This window comes from Mastigoproctus giganteus, chromosome 2 (genome assembly GCF_048544385.1).
Source record: "Mastigoproctus giganteus isolate SK-2022 chromosome 2, ASM4854438v1, whole genome shotgun sequence".
NCBI lineage: Eukaryota > Metazoa > Arthropoda > Arachnida > Uropygi > Thelyphonidae > Mastigoproctus > Mastigoproctus giganteus.
The window spans coordinates 220,351,090-220,366,315 of NC_143576.1; the positions used below are offsets into that span (position 1 = coordinate 220,351,090).

At 38.3% G+C, this 15,226-nt stretch overlaps 1 protein-coding gene across 1 annotated transcript in view; it reads left to right on the top strand.

Annotated features, from left to right (window-relative positions):
• The first annotated feature begins 1,643 nt into the window (after positions 1-1,643).
• The window catches only part of Cont (Contactin), a 268,473-nt gene continuing 254,890 nt past the window's right edge, over positions 1,644-15,226 (top strand). Inside the window, exon 1 of the mRNA XM_090390177.1 lies at positions 1,644-1,674. Within this exon, the coding sequence (XP_090246303.1) occupies positions 1,644-1,674 (31 nt within the window). The remainder of the gene's footprint in view (positions 1,675-15,226) is intronic.

A 15,226-nucleotide genomic window follows, 5' to 3' on the forward strand; every position in this document is an offset into this window, starting at 1 on the left:
ATGAAAATTGAAAATATGATAGTGTACAGTAGATAAAGGATTATTTTTCAGCATTATTTGTCACACATAGCTCAGAAAACAAGCATTTGACAATTTTTAAGGCAATTGCGCATTAAATCAATAACAGAGTGGAACAGGGAACAGGAATACAGAAAATTTAATTTACTGAATTTCATTTGCTGTGTCCTGAATTAAGCATAAAATGTGATGTTTCATACTCCTTCTAACAACCAATAATATTTGCATAATTTGTATACCCTAACAGAAAGAAACTTGTTCAGATTAGTGCCCAAAATGTTAACAGTGATTTACCCTTCGGTCATCAATATCACGAAAATTTTTAACTGAAAACAAATTCTTTGTAAGAGCTCGGATTTTCTCAGTGTTCTTTCTTTATTCTGTTAATGTTGCTTTTTTAGTTTGAGATTTACTACGAATTAAAAACATGTTTACTGTTGCCCAAACCGTGCTAGGAACTGAGTTTATTATAATAGATTTTTACCAAATCAATTACTGTACTTCAAAGTATAGCCTTCTCTGAACCTCTCTTTTGCTAAAGCGCAATGATCGACTATATCTACAGCTTTTATCTCATGCTAATACCAAGTTATTATCACCAGAAGCAAGGAGGAAAACTTTAAAAGATTAATGAAGTTGAGCACATTTTAGCATGAAGCATTATTGATTAAATTCGAAGAAAGTTTTAATTATTTCAAAATTCATCTACTTATGTTGGAAAAATGCATTCAGAATCTACAATTCTGCGCGCCTTAAGTAACTGGTAGATAACCCTTTAAATGTACAGTCAGTGTTATTAATGATATTGAAAAAAATCGATATAATTATATCCCTTGGCTAAAAGAAACAAAATTATTTCTATCGGATCAAATTCTTTTCTTATTACTTAAGTCTGCTTTGGATTTATTTATTTATTCATTGGCATTTATATCTCTTCTCAGTAATGCTGTTAAGTTTTACTGATTTCGCATAAAGCCAACGTAAAAGATCCAGTAAAAGATTTTTAGCTTCTTTAAAAATGAATGTCTACATTGAGAGTGATCAGTTGTTGAATAGTTATTTTACAGAACTCATAATTCTCTCTCGCTCTCGAGCTACTGGTATCCGATTTCTTTACTGCTTTAACAGCTTTGCGTCTTATTATGAATACAGGATTTTGGTTCGATATGCAAAATAAATCTTTAATAATCATAACAGCAAATACAAATAACGAAAACTTTTCATAATAGCAAAATTTTTATGGTTCAGACAACAGTTTATTAGCCTGCAAACCGAATACAGTAAATTGTTAAATCTGTATTTAACAGAGTTTACTGTACTTTAGTATCCGGAATTCTTTAAAATCCGGAACATTTTACAAAAAAAAAAAAAAAAAAAAATCAACATTTTACAGTCCAGAAATATTAAGAAGTCAATCCGGCACGTACAAATATCAACGATCACATTTGTCTTTAAAGAATCCATGCAAGAAAGAGTGAGATTTTTTTATTTCTAAGACGCTTGCCACTTTGCCCATTGATCTGTTTTTGCGACCAGCAGGATTTCAATTGCATAGATAATACCGCATAGAGTAGTTAGCGAGTATGGTTTAAAGATAAGTGGCCAGAAAAAAGCAAAAAGTGGTAATGGATAGTGAGGAAGAAGTGAGTGTAAAAGGTATGAAATTGGGAAGGAAGGAAAGGTTTGGCTGCCACCAATATGACGACCTCCGCTGTCAACTAGTGATTAAATTGAAACACTTTCCCAAAGACCAAGAACAATATATCCTGGATGACAAAGAGTCATACACAGCCTTCACTGATTATGTCCAGGAATTATTCGCTAGGCGTCGAACCATACAATCTCAACAAGTGAACCCGCAACCCAATCAAAACGCTAATGAAGACTCAGAGACGGAAACTGAATAACATGTAATAAAACTGCAGAGGAGTAACAAAGCAGCACTATATTATGACAAGACTAAGGACGGAGACCAGAATCAAGCCCGCCGGGCCACGGAAGCTGAAACACCATCACAAAATGTGATGGTGTTTTTTATATGATCATTGGGGCACCTTCCCTATCGCCCCCCATACTTCTACCTTTATCCCCCAGTCTTCTACCCCCCTCCCCTATTCTATCTGTACTCAAGCGATGCCCCACACACCAAATCAAATTTCGCTCAAAGTATAGTTTCGCCCAGTTTCGGCCTGTTAATTCTAAGCGATACCCCAACAATCGATGACGCATGCATGCAAATTCAAAATCTTTTTTTTTTTTTTTTTTTTTAAGGTCCTTGCCGCCGAAATCTCAGGAAAGTAAGCGACAGGACCTGCCAGAGTAAATCTAAGTCTACTGGGTTGCTGGTCTGTCTCCACGGGGCGAAAGTGGGGCAACGTTTGGCCTCAGTAGGGATCCAGCGGCTAAATGACCAGATGAACAACGGTACATGACACTACACATATACAATGTCCATACACTTTTAAATCTCTGGCATTTCCAGTCAACTAGTACACCCACAATGAAAGCAACGCGGAGATGGAGGAACTCCCTAGTGCCGTATGACAACAACACACTTTAGACTTTACCAGGTGCATGGTCTGCGTGTGTAGCACAGTGCTGTCGTCACCGTCCTCCCCACACCGGGTGGAAAAGGCCCGGGTTCGAATCGATGACGCGAAGAACTTTAATGAGCTTTTTTCACTCCGTGGCTGAGTTAGTCGTTCTCAGGCGTAGATAGCAAGGTTCCTCCCCACCCCCAGAAAATGGGGTGTTTTCGTCCAGCAAACAGGCAAATCGATCAGAGAACACACAATTTTCAGACAAAATAAATATGGGTAGATGTAATCATTTACAGGGGACCCTAAATCCTAATTTGGTACCAGGTGCATGGGGCTGTTGATTGTGTTCGGTTACTATTATTAATGTTATTATTATTATTATTGTTGGTCGAGGAACTCTATTATTATTTTTTTTAATATTATTATTTTTTGAATAATATTACACGGAAATACAAAGTGATATATCTTTATTTTCTATATTCGATATATTGAACCATTTTGTATCCGCATTGGAAACCCATCAATTACGTAAGGAATTTTTATGGGTCTCTTTCACAACGTGGCTGAGTTAGTCGGTCTCAGGAGAGGGTAACATAGTTTTTCTCCCGGAAACTCCGATTTTTCATCCAGCAAACAGAAAATCGACGCAATTCACAGACAATATACACGGAGAAATGTGGCCTTAGTCGCAATTGCTCCTAAACCCTACTACTACAACAACAACATCTCCGCATTTGAAAGGTTAAAAAAAATGATAAGTCTAAAGCTTAATTTGTCTTTTGTGTGTTCACAATTCTCGTCTACAGAGCCAAATCTCAGAACAAGGAAAAGAAAGGAAGCCATCGACCAAAATGCACCAAAAAGTAATAAATAGACTCTTAATATAAAGAAAACTTGATATTGTATTATACACTAGAAGAGATGCTGTTGAACACCTCAGAAAACGCTTGTCTTTTAAGTAAGTATTCTGATACACTCATATTGATTCATATATATTATTTGTATTGCAAATCGGTAACTTAAAAGTACATTGGTGCATTGCATTGATACACTGGCATGACCAAGCGAAGGTCATTTCTGTCTCTGACGAAATAAAATAAGTAGTTATTCTGGCTTGTGTGGTGCTTACTTTGATTTTCCCACCAGAGTGTATATCGTAATTATCCAGAGAATGGAGAAAATGGCTTCATTTCTGATATCAAAACTGTTCCACTTTTTAAAATTCATTATCTGCTATCAACAAAGAGCTGTTTGTAAATGCGTGACCACTCTATTCTCGACAAGATGAATGTTGGCTATTAACGTTTGCTTAACGGCCCGCAACGGGAAAGTCTTTTCTCCTTCACATCCCCCAACTAAAATTCTAACTGCTTTTGTTGAAGCCTGAGAGATAGCTACCTCTACCGTCTCATAGACAGCAATCCATCAAGATCAAGGCATAACTTCCAAAAGGGTATTCTTTGATTTTCTTCTAGAAAAAGATATTTAAATTTATTACAGAAATGTTTTATTGCTGCATTATGAGAAGATGACAACAACAACAACTAGATGCTGTCCATTGCTGGAAAGGTTTCAGATGAAAAATAAGCTTAATGCATTTACAAAGTGCTACTTCTCTTCCTTTAATATAGAAAGTACTGTATATAAGCAGAGTTTTAGAACACATAATTTACAGATGTTCCTTAATTAGAAACTTTGAAATTTAACACTATGGTTATTTTATGCACAATAAGTGCGTTACATTTCAAGCGCGTTCGATTTCTTTTATTAAATTAAATTTTTTTTTTTTATTTTTCTGTGATTAATAGAAGTGAAAAGTAAATATAGTTATTTCCTTATCAGTTAATTACTAAGATTATAACTTTATAAAATACTTAATAAAACTCTATATTTTACATTCACTAAACTTTATCCATTCAGTTTAATTACAGCTGTATAATATTTATTACTCTTCTACTGTATACTGTTTCTCTCTATCTCTTCACAAGCGACATCACATTCACGAGTCTTACATAATACACGCAAAGAGTGCACGGAACATTAAAAGCTAACAATACTGTATTAAAACTACATTTAATTTATGAATTTTTTTTCATTCAAATTTGTATGGAAAAAAGAAATAATAATTGCCGGATTCCTGTTTGTCTGATTTTAAGGAGAAAAAAAATTATTATATTAGGGTCATGATTACATATACCCGTTTATGTATTTTGTATTTTGTCTGTAAATTGCATGTGTTCTCTGGTCGATTTGCCTGTATTGCTGGACGAAAAAACTCCAGTTTCTGGGGCGGGGGGAACCTTATTATATACGCCTGAGACCGACTAACTCAGCCACGGAGTGAAAAAAGCCCATTAAAGTTCCTCACGTCATCTGAACCCGGACCTTTTCCACCGGTGTGGGAGGGACGTTGACTATACCACTGTGCTACCCGCTCAAACTAATTTTAAGGAAAATGAGAATGCCTCGACAAATATTTTAAAATGCCTAAATATAAAATTTCGCGAAATCGATCCACTGGGAATCTAGTTGTTACACGGGTAGACAGACGTACGGACATAGTGAAGACAATACGTGCATATTCAATTAACAGGATAATTTCCACAAAGCCTAATCTGTTGAGGTGTTCAAAACAATCTACAAATAGATCAGCACTTATAAAAATTCCCTTTCAACTCACCCTGAGAATTTTCTACCAAAATGTCCGGAGTCTCCGAAATAAGCTTGAAACCCTCGAACAACTCTTGTTGTCCAACAGCATGGATGTAATCTGTCTATCAGAAACATGGCTTCAACCTGACCAGGAGTCAATAGCCTTTGCTCCGGCCGCTAGATTTTCATCGTTCTTCACGTCAAGATCTCAATCTAGAGGTGGCGGTGTTGCCATCTTCGTCAAAGATTCCAACCTGAAATTTGTGCACGTCACATCTAGCAACTCCTTATTTTATGAAGCAATAATCGTGACTGTGAAGCTTAATGCCTGTTTAATCGATTTAACGGCAATCTACATACCCCCAGCTCCAGATACTGTAACAGTTGACGATGTTACCGGCTGGATAATGAGTAAGTTACACCCTTCAGCTACGCACATACTGTGCGGCGATTTTAATCTTCCACCCCACCTGAGCCCTCTCTTTCAACGACTAATGAACAATCTCTCTCCATTAAAGTTGACGATTATCAATGAGGAGCCAACGAGAGGCACCAATCGCCTTGACTTGATTCTATGTTCTGGAATTTGCAGAGTCGACATTCCACCAGAAACGTCCTTCAATTCAGATCACGACCCAATTGCATTACTTCTTGTTCTGCCTATGCCCAACTTCAATTGCCATAATACTGTTGAAAAGAAAATCATATTCTCTCCGAATTTTCTGGATCTAAAAAAGTGCCTCGAGGCAGCGCAGTCTATTCCATGGCATGTTCTTGATGGATGTGACCCAATCCTCGCAGTTGATCTAATCACTAGATGGATAAATACAGTCACCCTCTACGCGTCAGCTAAAACCGTACACATTTCTCCAAGAACTAGAGCTTGGTGGACCAAAGATCTAGCGTGCAGTTTCCACAACAAACAGTATCTTCACAGGCAGTGGAAAATCTCTGGCACAACCCAAGATCGAATCCTATACTCCAGAGCAAGAGCTATGTTCAACAGACTCAAGGCATCAGCATTAAAGAGATACACTGATGCTACCTTGTCTAAAGGAAAAGCGCCATATTCATCAAGACACAGTCGCATTAATTCAAATCTTGATCTAGATAACTGGATGGACTACATTTCAAGATTCAATACCAATTCCGCCTCTGCTGAAATTCCTCTCCCAAACTTCCAATTTGCTCCTACTGATGACCTTTCCATAATTTCCATCACAAGACAGCAACTGATATATGCTATTAACTCCCTGCGACCATCTAGTACCGCAGGCCGTGATAAGATACCTCATTTCATAATTAAATGCCTTAGCCCCTATATTCTAGATGCATTACTCTCAATCTACAACTCTATTCTTTCCACACGAGTTTTCCCTGCTCAGTGGAATGAATACTCTGTGAGGCCACTGCCTAAGGTTAAAGCACCAACAAGCCTAAAAGATTTCAGACCAATCTCAACTTCTTCCACCCTCCTCAAACTTCTAGAAAAGGTACTCCTTCCGGCATTAAACAAACAGTTGATGCCACAGAAGCCGAAACAGTTCCATTTCGCAGTTGAAAATAGATCCACCATAACAAACCTCATGGCCGCACAGACATCAATTCTTCAAGCCTTCGAAACTAAATCTGAATTAGCTATAGTGTACGCTGACATTGAAGCTGCTTTTGACAGCCTAGACGTCACAGCCCTTCTCAGACTCCTGCAATTCTTCTTCAGGATTAATGGAGACCTACTAGCTTTCCTCACCGCCTTATTGAAAAATAGAAGTGTCCACCTCACTTTGAAGAAAACCCACTTTACAAGAAAAATTAATGCAGGAGTCCCTCAAGGTGGTGTCCTGTCTGGCCTTCTCTTCTCAGCGATTCTGATTCCTTTCATGAGTCATCGTGATGATGCTCTAATATATGCCGACGATATAAAGTTTCTTACCTTAATCCCACCGTCTGCAAACCCAATGGAAATTACGTCTTCCATCACAGAGAACTTGACCACTCTTTCAACTTACTTGAAGATGTTTGGATTAAACCTTAACCCGTCAAAATCTGCAATAATGACTTACTCATTGAAACAGCAACCAACAATAATTCAACCTTCAGTTTTAGGTACTCTAATTCCAGTGGTTACCTGCCATAAAGATCTCGGGGTATATTTTGATCCGAAGCTGAAATTTAATGATCACACAGAATACCTCCGGAAGCGTTTTAACACCCTACGCTGGAGCGCAAAACAACACTTACTTCATTCCAACGATGCCGCAACCACTACCAGATATCTTCAAGCCACCGTTTATCCGGCTATTTTATATGCTGCTGAAATTTGGGCATCTGCGTCGCCTTCACTTCAAAAACCGGTGTTCTCGTGTGAATACTGGACCCTGAAATGGGCCACAAATAAGCATCGCCGACCCCCTCAATTGAGAACAACTGACATGGCTGAGCAGCTAAATGTACCCAGGATCCCGAGGTTAATTGACAGCAGGCATTTAATGACTTCAGTAAAAATGTACACAGGAGTAATAAACGCCCCAAACATCTGGGATTTCTGTCAGTGGCACAATCCTACGCCATCCTTGAGGTCAGAGCCCACACTAATCCTCAAATACAACCGGTTGAAACTGTGTAGTCGGTTCCTACCTGCCCAGGCACTCCCCAAAATTCAGGCACTGCTCCGTCTTGGAGTCGACCTTCAGAAATTAGCTACCGACTACAAATACCGTCACATGCTCTTCGAGTGGATTCCATCTGTGGAACTGGGATAATTTCCTCCATATGACGTTTAGTCCTCATTTTTCATTATTACAATTTACATGTTTGTAACTCATAATTTACATGTTTGTAACTCTTAATTTCCATGTAACGGTAATTTTTTTCCTTTTTGCCAATTAATTTCATTTATAATTTCATTTATAATGTAAAACTCCTGGCCATGTCGCCGTGTTGAGTATTATTGTCTCTAGTACATGTCCTGTACTTATTAGCAATAAAGAATTTATTTATTTATTTATCATATGTATATGTGTAATATAATTAATATAGTATAATATGATATTATATATTTCAATTATATGGCCTAGATTTATAGTTCTACAACAGCTAAAACATTTATTCCTATATACACACTCCTGCCTAAAAGTTTGGAGTCGCATTTAATTTTTCTTAACTTTCAAAGTTTTTATTAAAACAGGACCAACTTGTTTACTAATTTTTATTAAAATATTTTCTATTATGTATAGAAATCAAAAACCTGAAATAATATTTAATAGATATTAAAGAAATTTCGCGAGAATATTCCAGAGATGTGTAGAAGTTTCCTGAAAGCAGTAGAAAGTTGTAGATGATTTTAGAATATTCTAGAAAGTTGTAGATGATTTTAGAATGATCTAGAAAGTTTTGGATGCTTTTACAATATTCTAATGAGTGGGAGTATTGTTTTAATATTATAAAAGATTTTAGATGATTGTAGAGTGTTTTGCAATAATATAAATTGAGGAGTAAGAGTTGTAACTTATAAGATCAAACACCCGCGATAAACATGGCAAGAAATAAGGAACTGAGTGTTGAAAAAAGAAGTGCTATTATAACTTTATATAAAGAAAGTTATTCCATGAGAAGAATTGGCAAAAAAAACTAGGTATTTCATTTAAAAGAGTACAAACTACCTTCGACAATTCAAGGAGAGACTGGCAGCTTAAAGGACAAACCACGATCAGGACCACCGTACGTCACAACCCAAGCACAAGATAAAACAATAACACTGATTTCTAAACGCAATCGACGACTTACTGCACCCCCGAGCTAAGTTCAAAAGGAACAGAGAAACTGCCATGTCTACATCCACTGTAAAACTTCGTCTTAAACAAGCAGGGCTTCATGGTCGTGTAGCGGTCTGAAAACCTTTATTAAAACCGGAAAATCGAAAGAACCGGTTCGCTTGGGACCAACAAGTGCTGGTCAAGACATCAAAGGCGGATATTGTTAGGATATCGACGTGGTGTCACACAGATATAAGCAATGCAGAATTGGAATTTTGGTAGTACAAAGGATAGACAGGACAGGAGGAGGAGGGGTTATGCTGTTAGTTAAGGAACACATAAAATCTAAGGAAGTGCATCTAATTGATATGGGTGTAGAGTGCAATGTTGAGTCAGTGTGGTGTGACATAAGCACTGGGAAAGGGAAAATGAGAGTAGCTGTATATTATAGGCCTAATGACTCTAATGAGTACAGTATAATGAACAATTGTGCAGAGAAATAGTGGGTCAGTAAATCAGAATGTCGTATAATGGGATATTTTAATTTCCATATATTGACTCGAACTTGTGGGTTGGTCACTCGCACACTAGCAGGACTTTTGTGGATTTATTGGATGACTGTTTTCTACAGCAACATGTTCCAGAGGAAACCAGATCTAATAATACCCTTGATCTGATTATCAGCAGTCATTATTCATGCTTTAAAAATTTGCAGATAAAGGAACCACTGGGTGACAGTGATCACAATGTACTGATGTGGGAATTACTTAAAGATGTAACTACCATCAAGGCTAAAGGGAAGGGCTTTTGCTTTCGTAAAGGGGACTACAGAGGTCTCAGACAATTTTTAAATTCTGCACAGTGGTATCAACTGATGACGTTACCAATGATGAATTCGAAATGGGAAGCCTTCAGGGACTTAATCTTGGAGGCTACTAGGCTTTTCATACCAGTTAAGACGCTTCTTGATTAGACCGGGGCTCGAGCCCGTGACCACCAAATACGGAGGATGCGGAAAGGTCAGGGAATGACCACCGCATATCCCCGGAGCAATATGGCCTTAGTTGCTAATGCTCCTAAAAAAAAAAAAAAAAACTAACCCATATCAACTAAGAAATACTATTCAAGGTTTAGGCCTAAATGGATGTCACATGAACTAATGAGGCTCGTGGCAGAGAAGAAAAATGCATTGGATGCAAATAAATTATCAGGCGACACAGAAGCCTGTGGCAGTTATAAGCCAGTCTGTAATCAAGTCACAAAGAAGATTAGGCAGACGAAGGCAGATTACGAGAAATCTTTGGCAAAGACTGCGAAGAAAAACAGCAAAGAGTTCTTACTCATGTAAACTCTAGAAGGGAAGGGATGAATCAGATCAGTCCACTTAACATAGGGATGAATCAGATCAGTCCACTGAATTAGTATTTTTCATATACATTCACAATGAGGAGTTATTCAAGGAGGGGAATGCCAAAAGTGTATAAAACTCTAACAGGGAGCTAAGTGATTTTGTAATAACTGAGAGTAAAGTGGAGGAAAAATTGTTGAAGTTAAACATAAGGAAGGCCCTTGGGTTGGATGGGATCTATCCAGTTATATTAAAATAGGCAGCAAAGGAAGTAAGCAAACTTTTAGCCATAATTATGAGAGCTTCCTTGGACTCAGGAGAGGTCCCCATGGACTGGAGGTGTGCAAATGTATCCCCACATCACAGGGGGGGTCAAAGGGTGACACAAATGACCGGGGAAAATAATGGAGTCACTGGAAAATAATGGAGAATGGGCCCAGCATTGCAGGATATTCTAGACAAGACCGCAGTAATAGTTAAGACACGGCATGTGTTTGTTAAAGGGAGGTCTTGTATGACCAATTTGATTGGATACTATGATGTGATCACAAAGGAACTGGATGCAAAAAATAATTTTGATATCATATACTTGGATTTCAGGAAAGTTTTTGATACTGTTGCACATGGAAGACTGTTGTACAAATTGATACTGTTGTACAAATTGGAGCGAAATGGCATTAAGAGCAAATTGCCGCAATGGGTAAAGGGATGGTCGAGTGGGAGACGACAGAGAGTGGTAATCCATGGATGCTGCTCCTCGTGGACAAATGTTATTAGTGGAGTTCCCCAGGGTTCGGTGCTGGGCCCATTGTTGTATTCATCAGTGATATTGATGAAGGTATATCAGGCCTAATGTCCAAGGTTGCAAATGATAATACAAAGGTTGGCAGGGTTGTTAACGACGGTAAAGACAGTATGCTACTACAACACGACCTAGATAACTTGGTAAATGGGCTGAGAAGTGGCAATTGAAGTTTAACATTTACAAATGCAAAGTGGGCAACGGTACTGCATGTGGGCAACGTTACCCGAAGAGAAATGTCCCATTGTGTAGTACTACACTCAGGGAAGTGGAGAAAAAAAGACCTGGGGGTAAGTCAGATATGAAGTTCTCTGAGCAGTGCAGACGGGCTGGCAGAGCAGTTCATGGATCTTGTCAACGATATATAGGAATTTTGTTAGCAGGGACAAGGAGGTTATTATCCCTTTGTACAAGGCAATGGTCAGGCCACATCTTGAAACTGTGTACAGGTCAGCAGGCTTCATTTTAGGAAGGATGTAGTTGTTCGAACTAATACAAAGAAGGGCAACAAGATTGGTGAAGGCAACAGAGGGGTGCTCTTACCAAGAAGGGCTTAAGTTCTGCAAATTACAGTGTCTGGAGACTAGGCATCGGCGAGGTGATCTGATTGAGGTGTATAACGCCTCGAACGGGTTGAACAAGGCTCAATGCTGATGGAATGCTTCCTCTTGCTCAAATTACGAACCTGAGGGGGCATAGATTCAAATTGAGAAAAGGAAGTTGTAGAATATATGTGCGGAAATTTACCTTTAGCTAGAGGGTAGTTGATTGCTAGAAATAGATTTCCTTCTCTTGTTGTGGAAGATGATAGCGTAAATAAATTTTGGGCTGAGCTAGACAAGCATTGGAGTGAATGAATTAGTTAAACGGGAGCGTTTTTTTTTTTTTTTTTTGGCTGATGCTCCATAAACTTGCATTCTTGCATCGTATGCCTGAACTAATGCTAATAACATTGGATAGTTGAAGATTGGATATACGTGCTATGGACGGATGAATCGAAATTTGAAATTTTTGGATCCAAGCACAGAGTTTATGTGAGACGATCAATTTAAATAAATAATGGTACCACATTGTTTAGTGCCTACAGTCAGGCACGGTGGTAGTTCCATCATGATATGAGGGTTGCTTTTGTTTTTCCTGGAGTGAGTAACATCATCAGAATTGAAGCAATTTTAAGATAAGAAAGCTATAAAAACATTCTTGAACATAATGCAATATCCTCTGGACTTTGTGGAAGAAATTTTATGTTACAACAAGACAACGACAGAAAGCACAGCTCTAAGCTGTGTAGAGATTTTCTGGCAACTAAGCAACAGGTATGCAAATTATGGTGTAGCCACCCCAATCTCCTGACTTTTATGGAATCATCTAGATCGTCAAGTTCGTGAAGTGTGACATTTTCAAAAACTTTATGGGAAACCTTGCAGATTGCTTGGAATAATGTCAGTCAAGACACTATTATAAAAGTAATCGCCAGGATGCCACGGATGTGTAAGACAGGGATAAAACCTCGTGGCGGATATTTTAGTGATCATTCCAATACTTTTTTGCTGTAAAATTTTCAATGCTTAATTAAAAAATTGTAAAATACTTTGTCGTGTTTTGTTATTTTTTTTTTATATTAAACCTTACGTTGTCATCGCTAATTTCAAAACAAAAAGAAAAAAAAAATTACGTCATACGCTATGATTCCTAACTTTTAGGCAGGAGTGTATATATGCGAACACGCGTAAAAACACAAGCAAACAGCAACGACTATGCACGAACCGAAGCCATTTAATTTCTGCGCATCCAGCATATTGCCCATTCATTCCTTCTATTAGCGCATGGCAATAAACATAATATCCGGATTCAACTACAATTTACAATACTGTATATAGATAGCTGATATATATGAAAAAAGAAAAAGAAATAAAAATTTCCGGTTTGATTTCATCGGCGCAAAAATGACTGGGGTCATACTGCTTCAGGATAAAATAATTGCCGGACTTCTCCAATTGGTTCGATATTTATTTGGGATGTCTTGACAAAGCGTTCTAAAAGACACAAATAAAAAATTCCATAAGAATCCATCCACTGTGAATCAAGTTATTACATATGGACGGACAGACAAAGAAATTGCTAGATTTGTATTTGTTCCATTTTATTTAAATTTCGAAAGCTCGATAAATTGTTCTAAAAGAACTAAATATAAAATTTTATGAGAATCCAACCATTACGAGTTAAGTTATTACATATTTACGGACAGACGGACATAGTGAAGACAATAGTCGCTTTACGTAGATATGCTAACGCTCCTAAAAAGGACTCTCTTCATACTGCTGCCGCAACATAGAAAGAGTAGAATTGTCCAGAATATTAATATTGCATGGTATTCATTGTTCCAAGAACGATGACCAATAGTCCAAGCCCAAATCATGAGAAAAACGCTAGACGGCGATAAATTTGAGACGATGCACTCTGATATTTAACGTTCTACAGCATCGACAAATCCAGATACGGCCATCACATCTGAAAATAATGCACTGTGATTCGTCACTCCGTACCGCAGCTTTTCAACATTCCAGGAACTAATTACTGTAAAACAGAAGCGGATTTACTGTGAAGCTAATGAAACTTAATTAAGCTTCAGGGGCCCCTCACTTGCACGGACCCTTCAAAGGCACTTAAAAAAAACCAAAAAAAAAAAAAAAAAAACTATAATTAAATTCATCTGCCGTACTGTGTCTTATGTCTGTTAATTGCGTGTGTTCTATGGTCGATTTGTCTGTTTTGCTGGACGAAAAACCCCAGTATCTGGGAGAAAACCTTGCTATTTACGCTTGAGACCGACTAACTCAGCCAAGGGTGAAAAAAGCCCATTAAAGTTCCTCGCGTCATCGACGGGATTCGAATTCTAAGGCACTGGGAGGGGGCCCCTAGCAATGTGTTCACATGGTTATATGTTAAATTTGCAAAAGTAAGATATTTTAATCACAGTACTTTAAGACCGCTGTCTCTTTCTACTCAGACTTCCCTCTGGCACGCTTTCCCTCGTGTAGGGTGGCATTGAAGTGGCCGCCAACTTTAAGAAAAAAAAAAAAATACAAAGAAATTTTGTATTTTTTTTTGTCTTAAAGAGGGCGCCAAAATTGTATAATTGTAATTGAAGCTTACTTCAGGTCTCACAAAACCCGGATCCGCCATTGATATGGAACGTAATAAATCCAGCATCCTCGGAACTCAGCACATGTCGGATCCTTTAGAATTCCGTTTTTTTTTTTTTTTTTTGACAGTTACTACTTAAGTATTCGGGGTAATTTTTTATTTTTCTCAGATAATATAATACAGTAGCTCTGATTCCTATAGTCCCTACAGAGCGATAGTCGCCAGAATAAAGCAAAAGTGTTAACCCGTACTGACATATTGGTCCAGTGAGTAACACACACTGGAAGGTCAGAATTCATGGGATACCTGGTTCCTGGGCAACGAGATGCTGTCACCCCTCTCGCTAGTGGAGGAACCCACCACTTGGCAGGTATATACATTTAGTACACTGCATCACTGCATTCATGTAGACCGTAATTCGATGTTAGTATGGATAAATTTCGTGAGTTAACCGACTTTGAAAGAGGAATTATAGTGGGTGCGCAACGCATGGGTCACTCTGTCGCGGAGGTGGTACAGAAATTGTACTATCCCCGTTCGACAGTATCAAGAATGTATCGGGAGTACGTCATTTCCGGAATAATATCTCATAGTGGACAACGCTGTGGGCGGAGAAAGGTGGTGGATGAACGTGGCCGTTGACGTCTATCTCGCATTGTTTCAGCAAACTGGAGAACGACAGTGCCACAAATCACCAAAAAAAAAAAAAAAAAAAAAAAAAAAAAAGGCTATTATTTTCAGGCCAACCGAATAATGAAATTCATCTGCCGTGCTGTGTATCTTATGTCTATTAATTGCGTGTGTTCTTTGGTCGATTTGTCTGTTTTACTGGACGAACAACCCCAGTTTCTGGGGGGGGGGGGACCTTGCCATCTACGCCTGAGACCGACTAACTCAGCCACGGAGTGAAAAAAGCCCATTCAAGTTTCTCGCGTCATGGACGGGATTCAAACCCGGGCCTTTT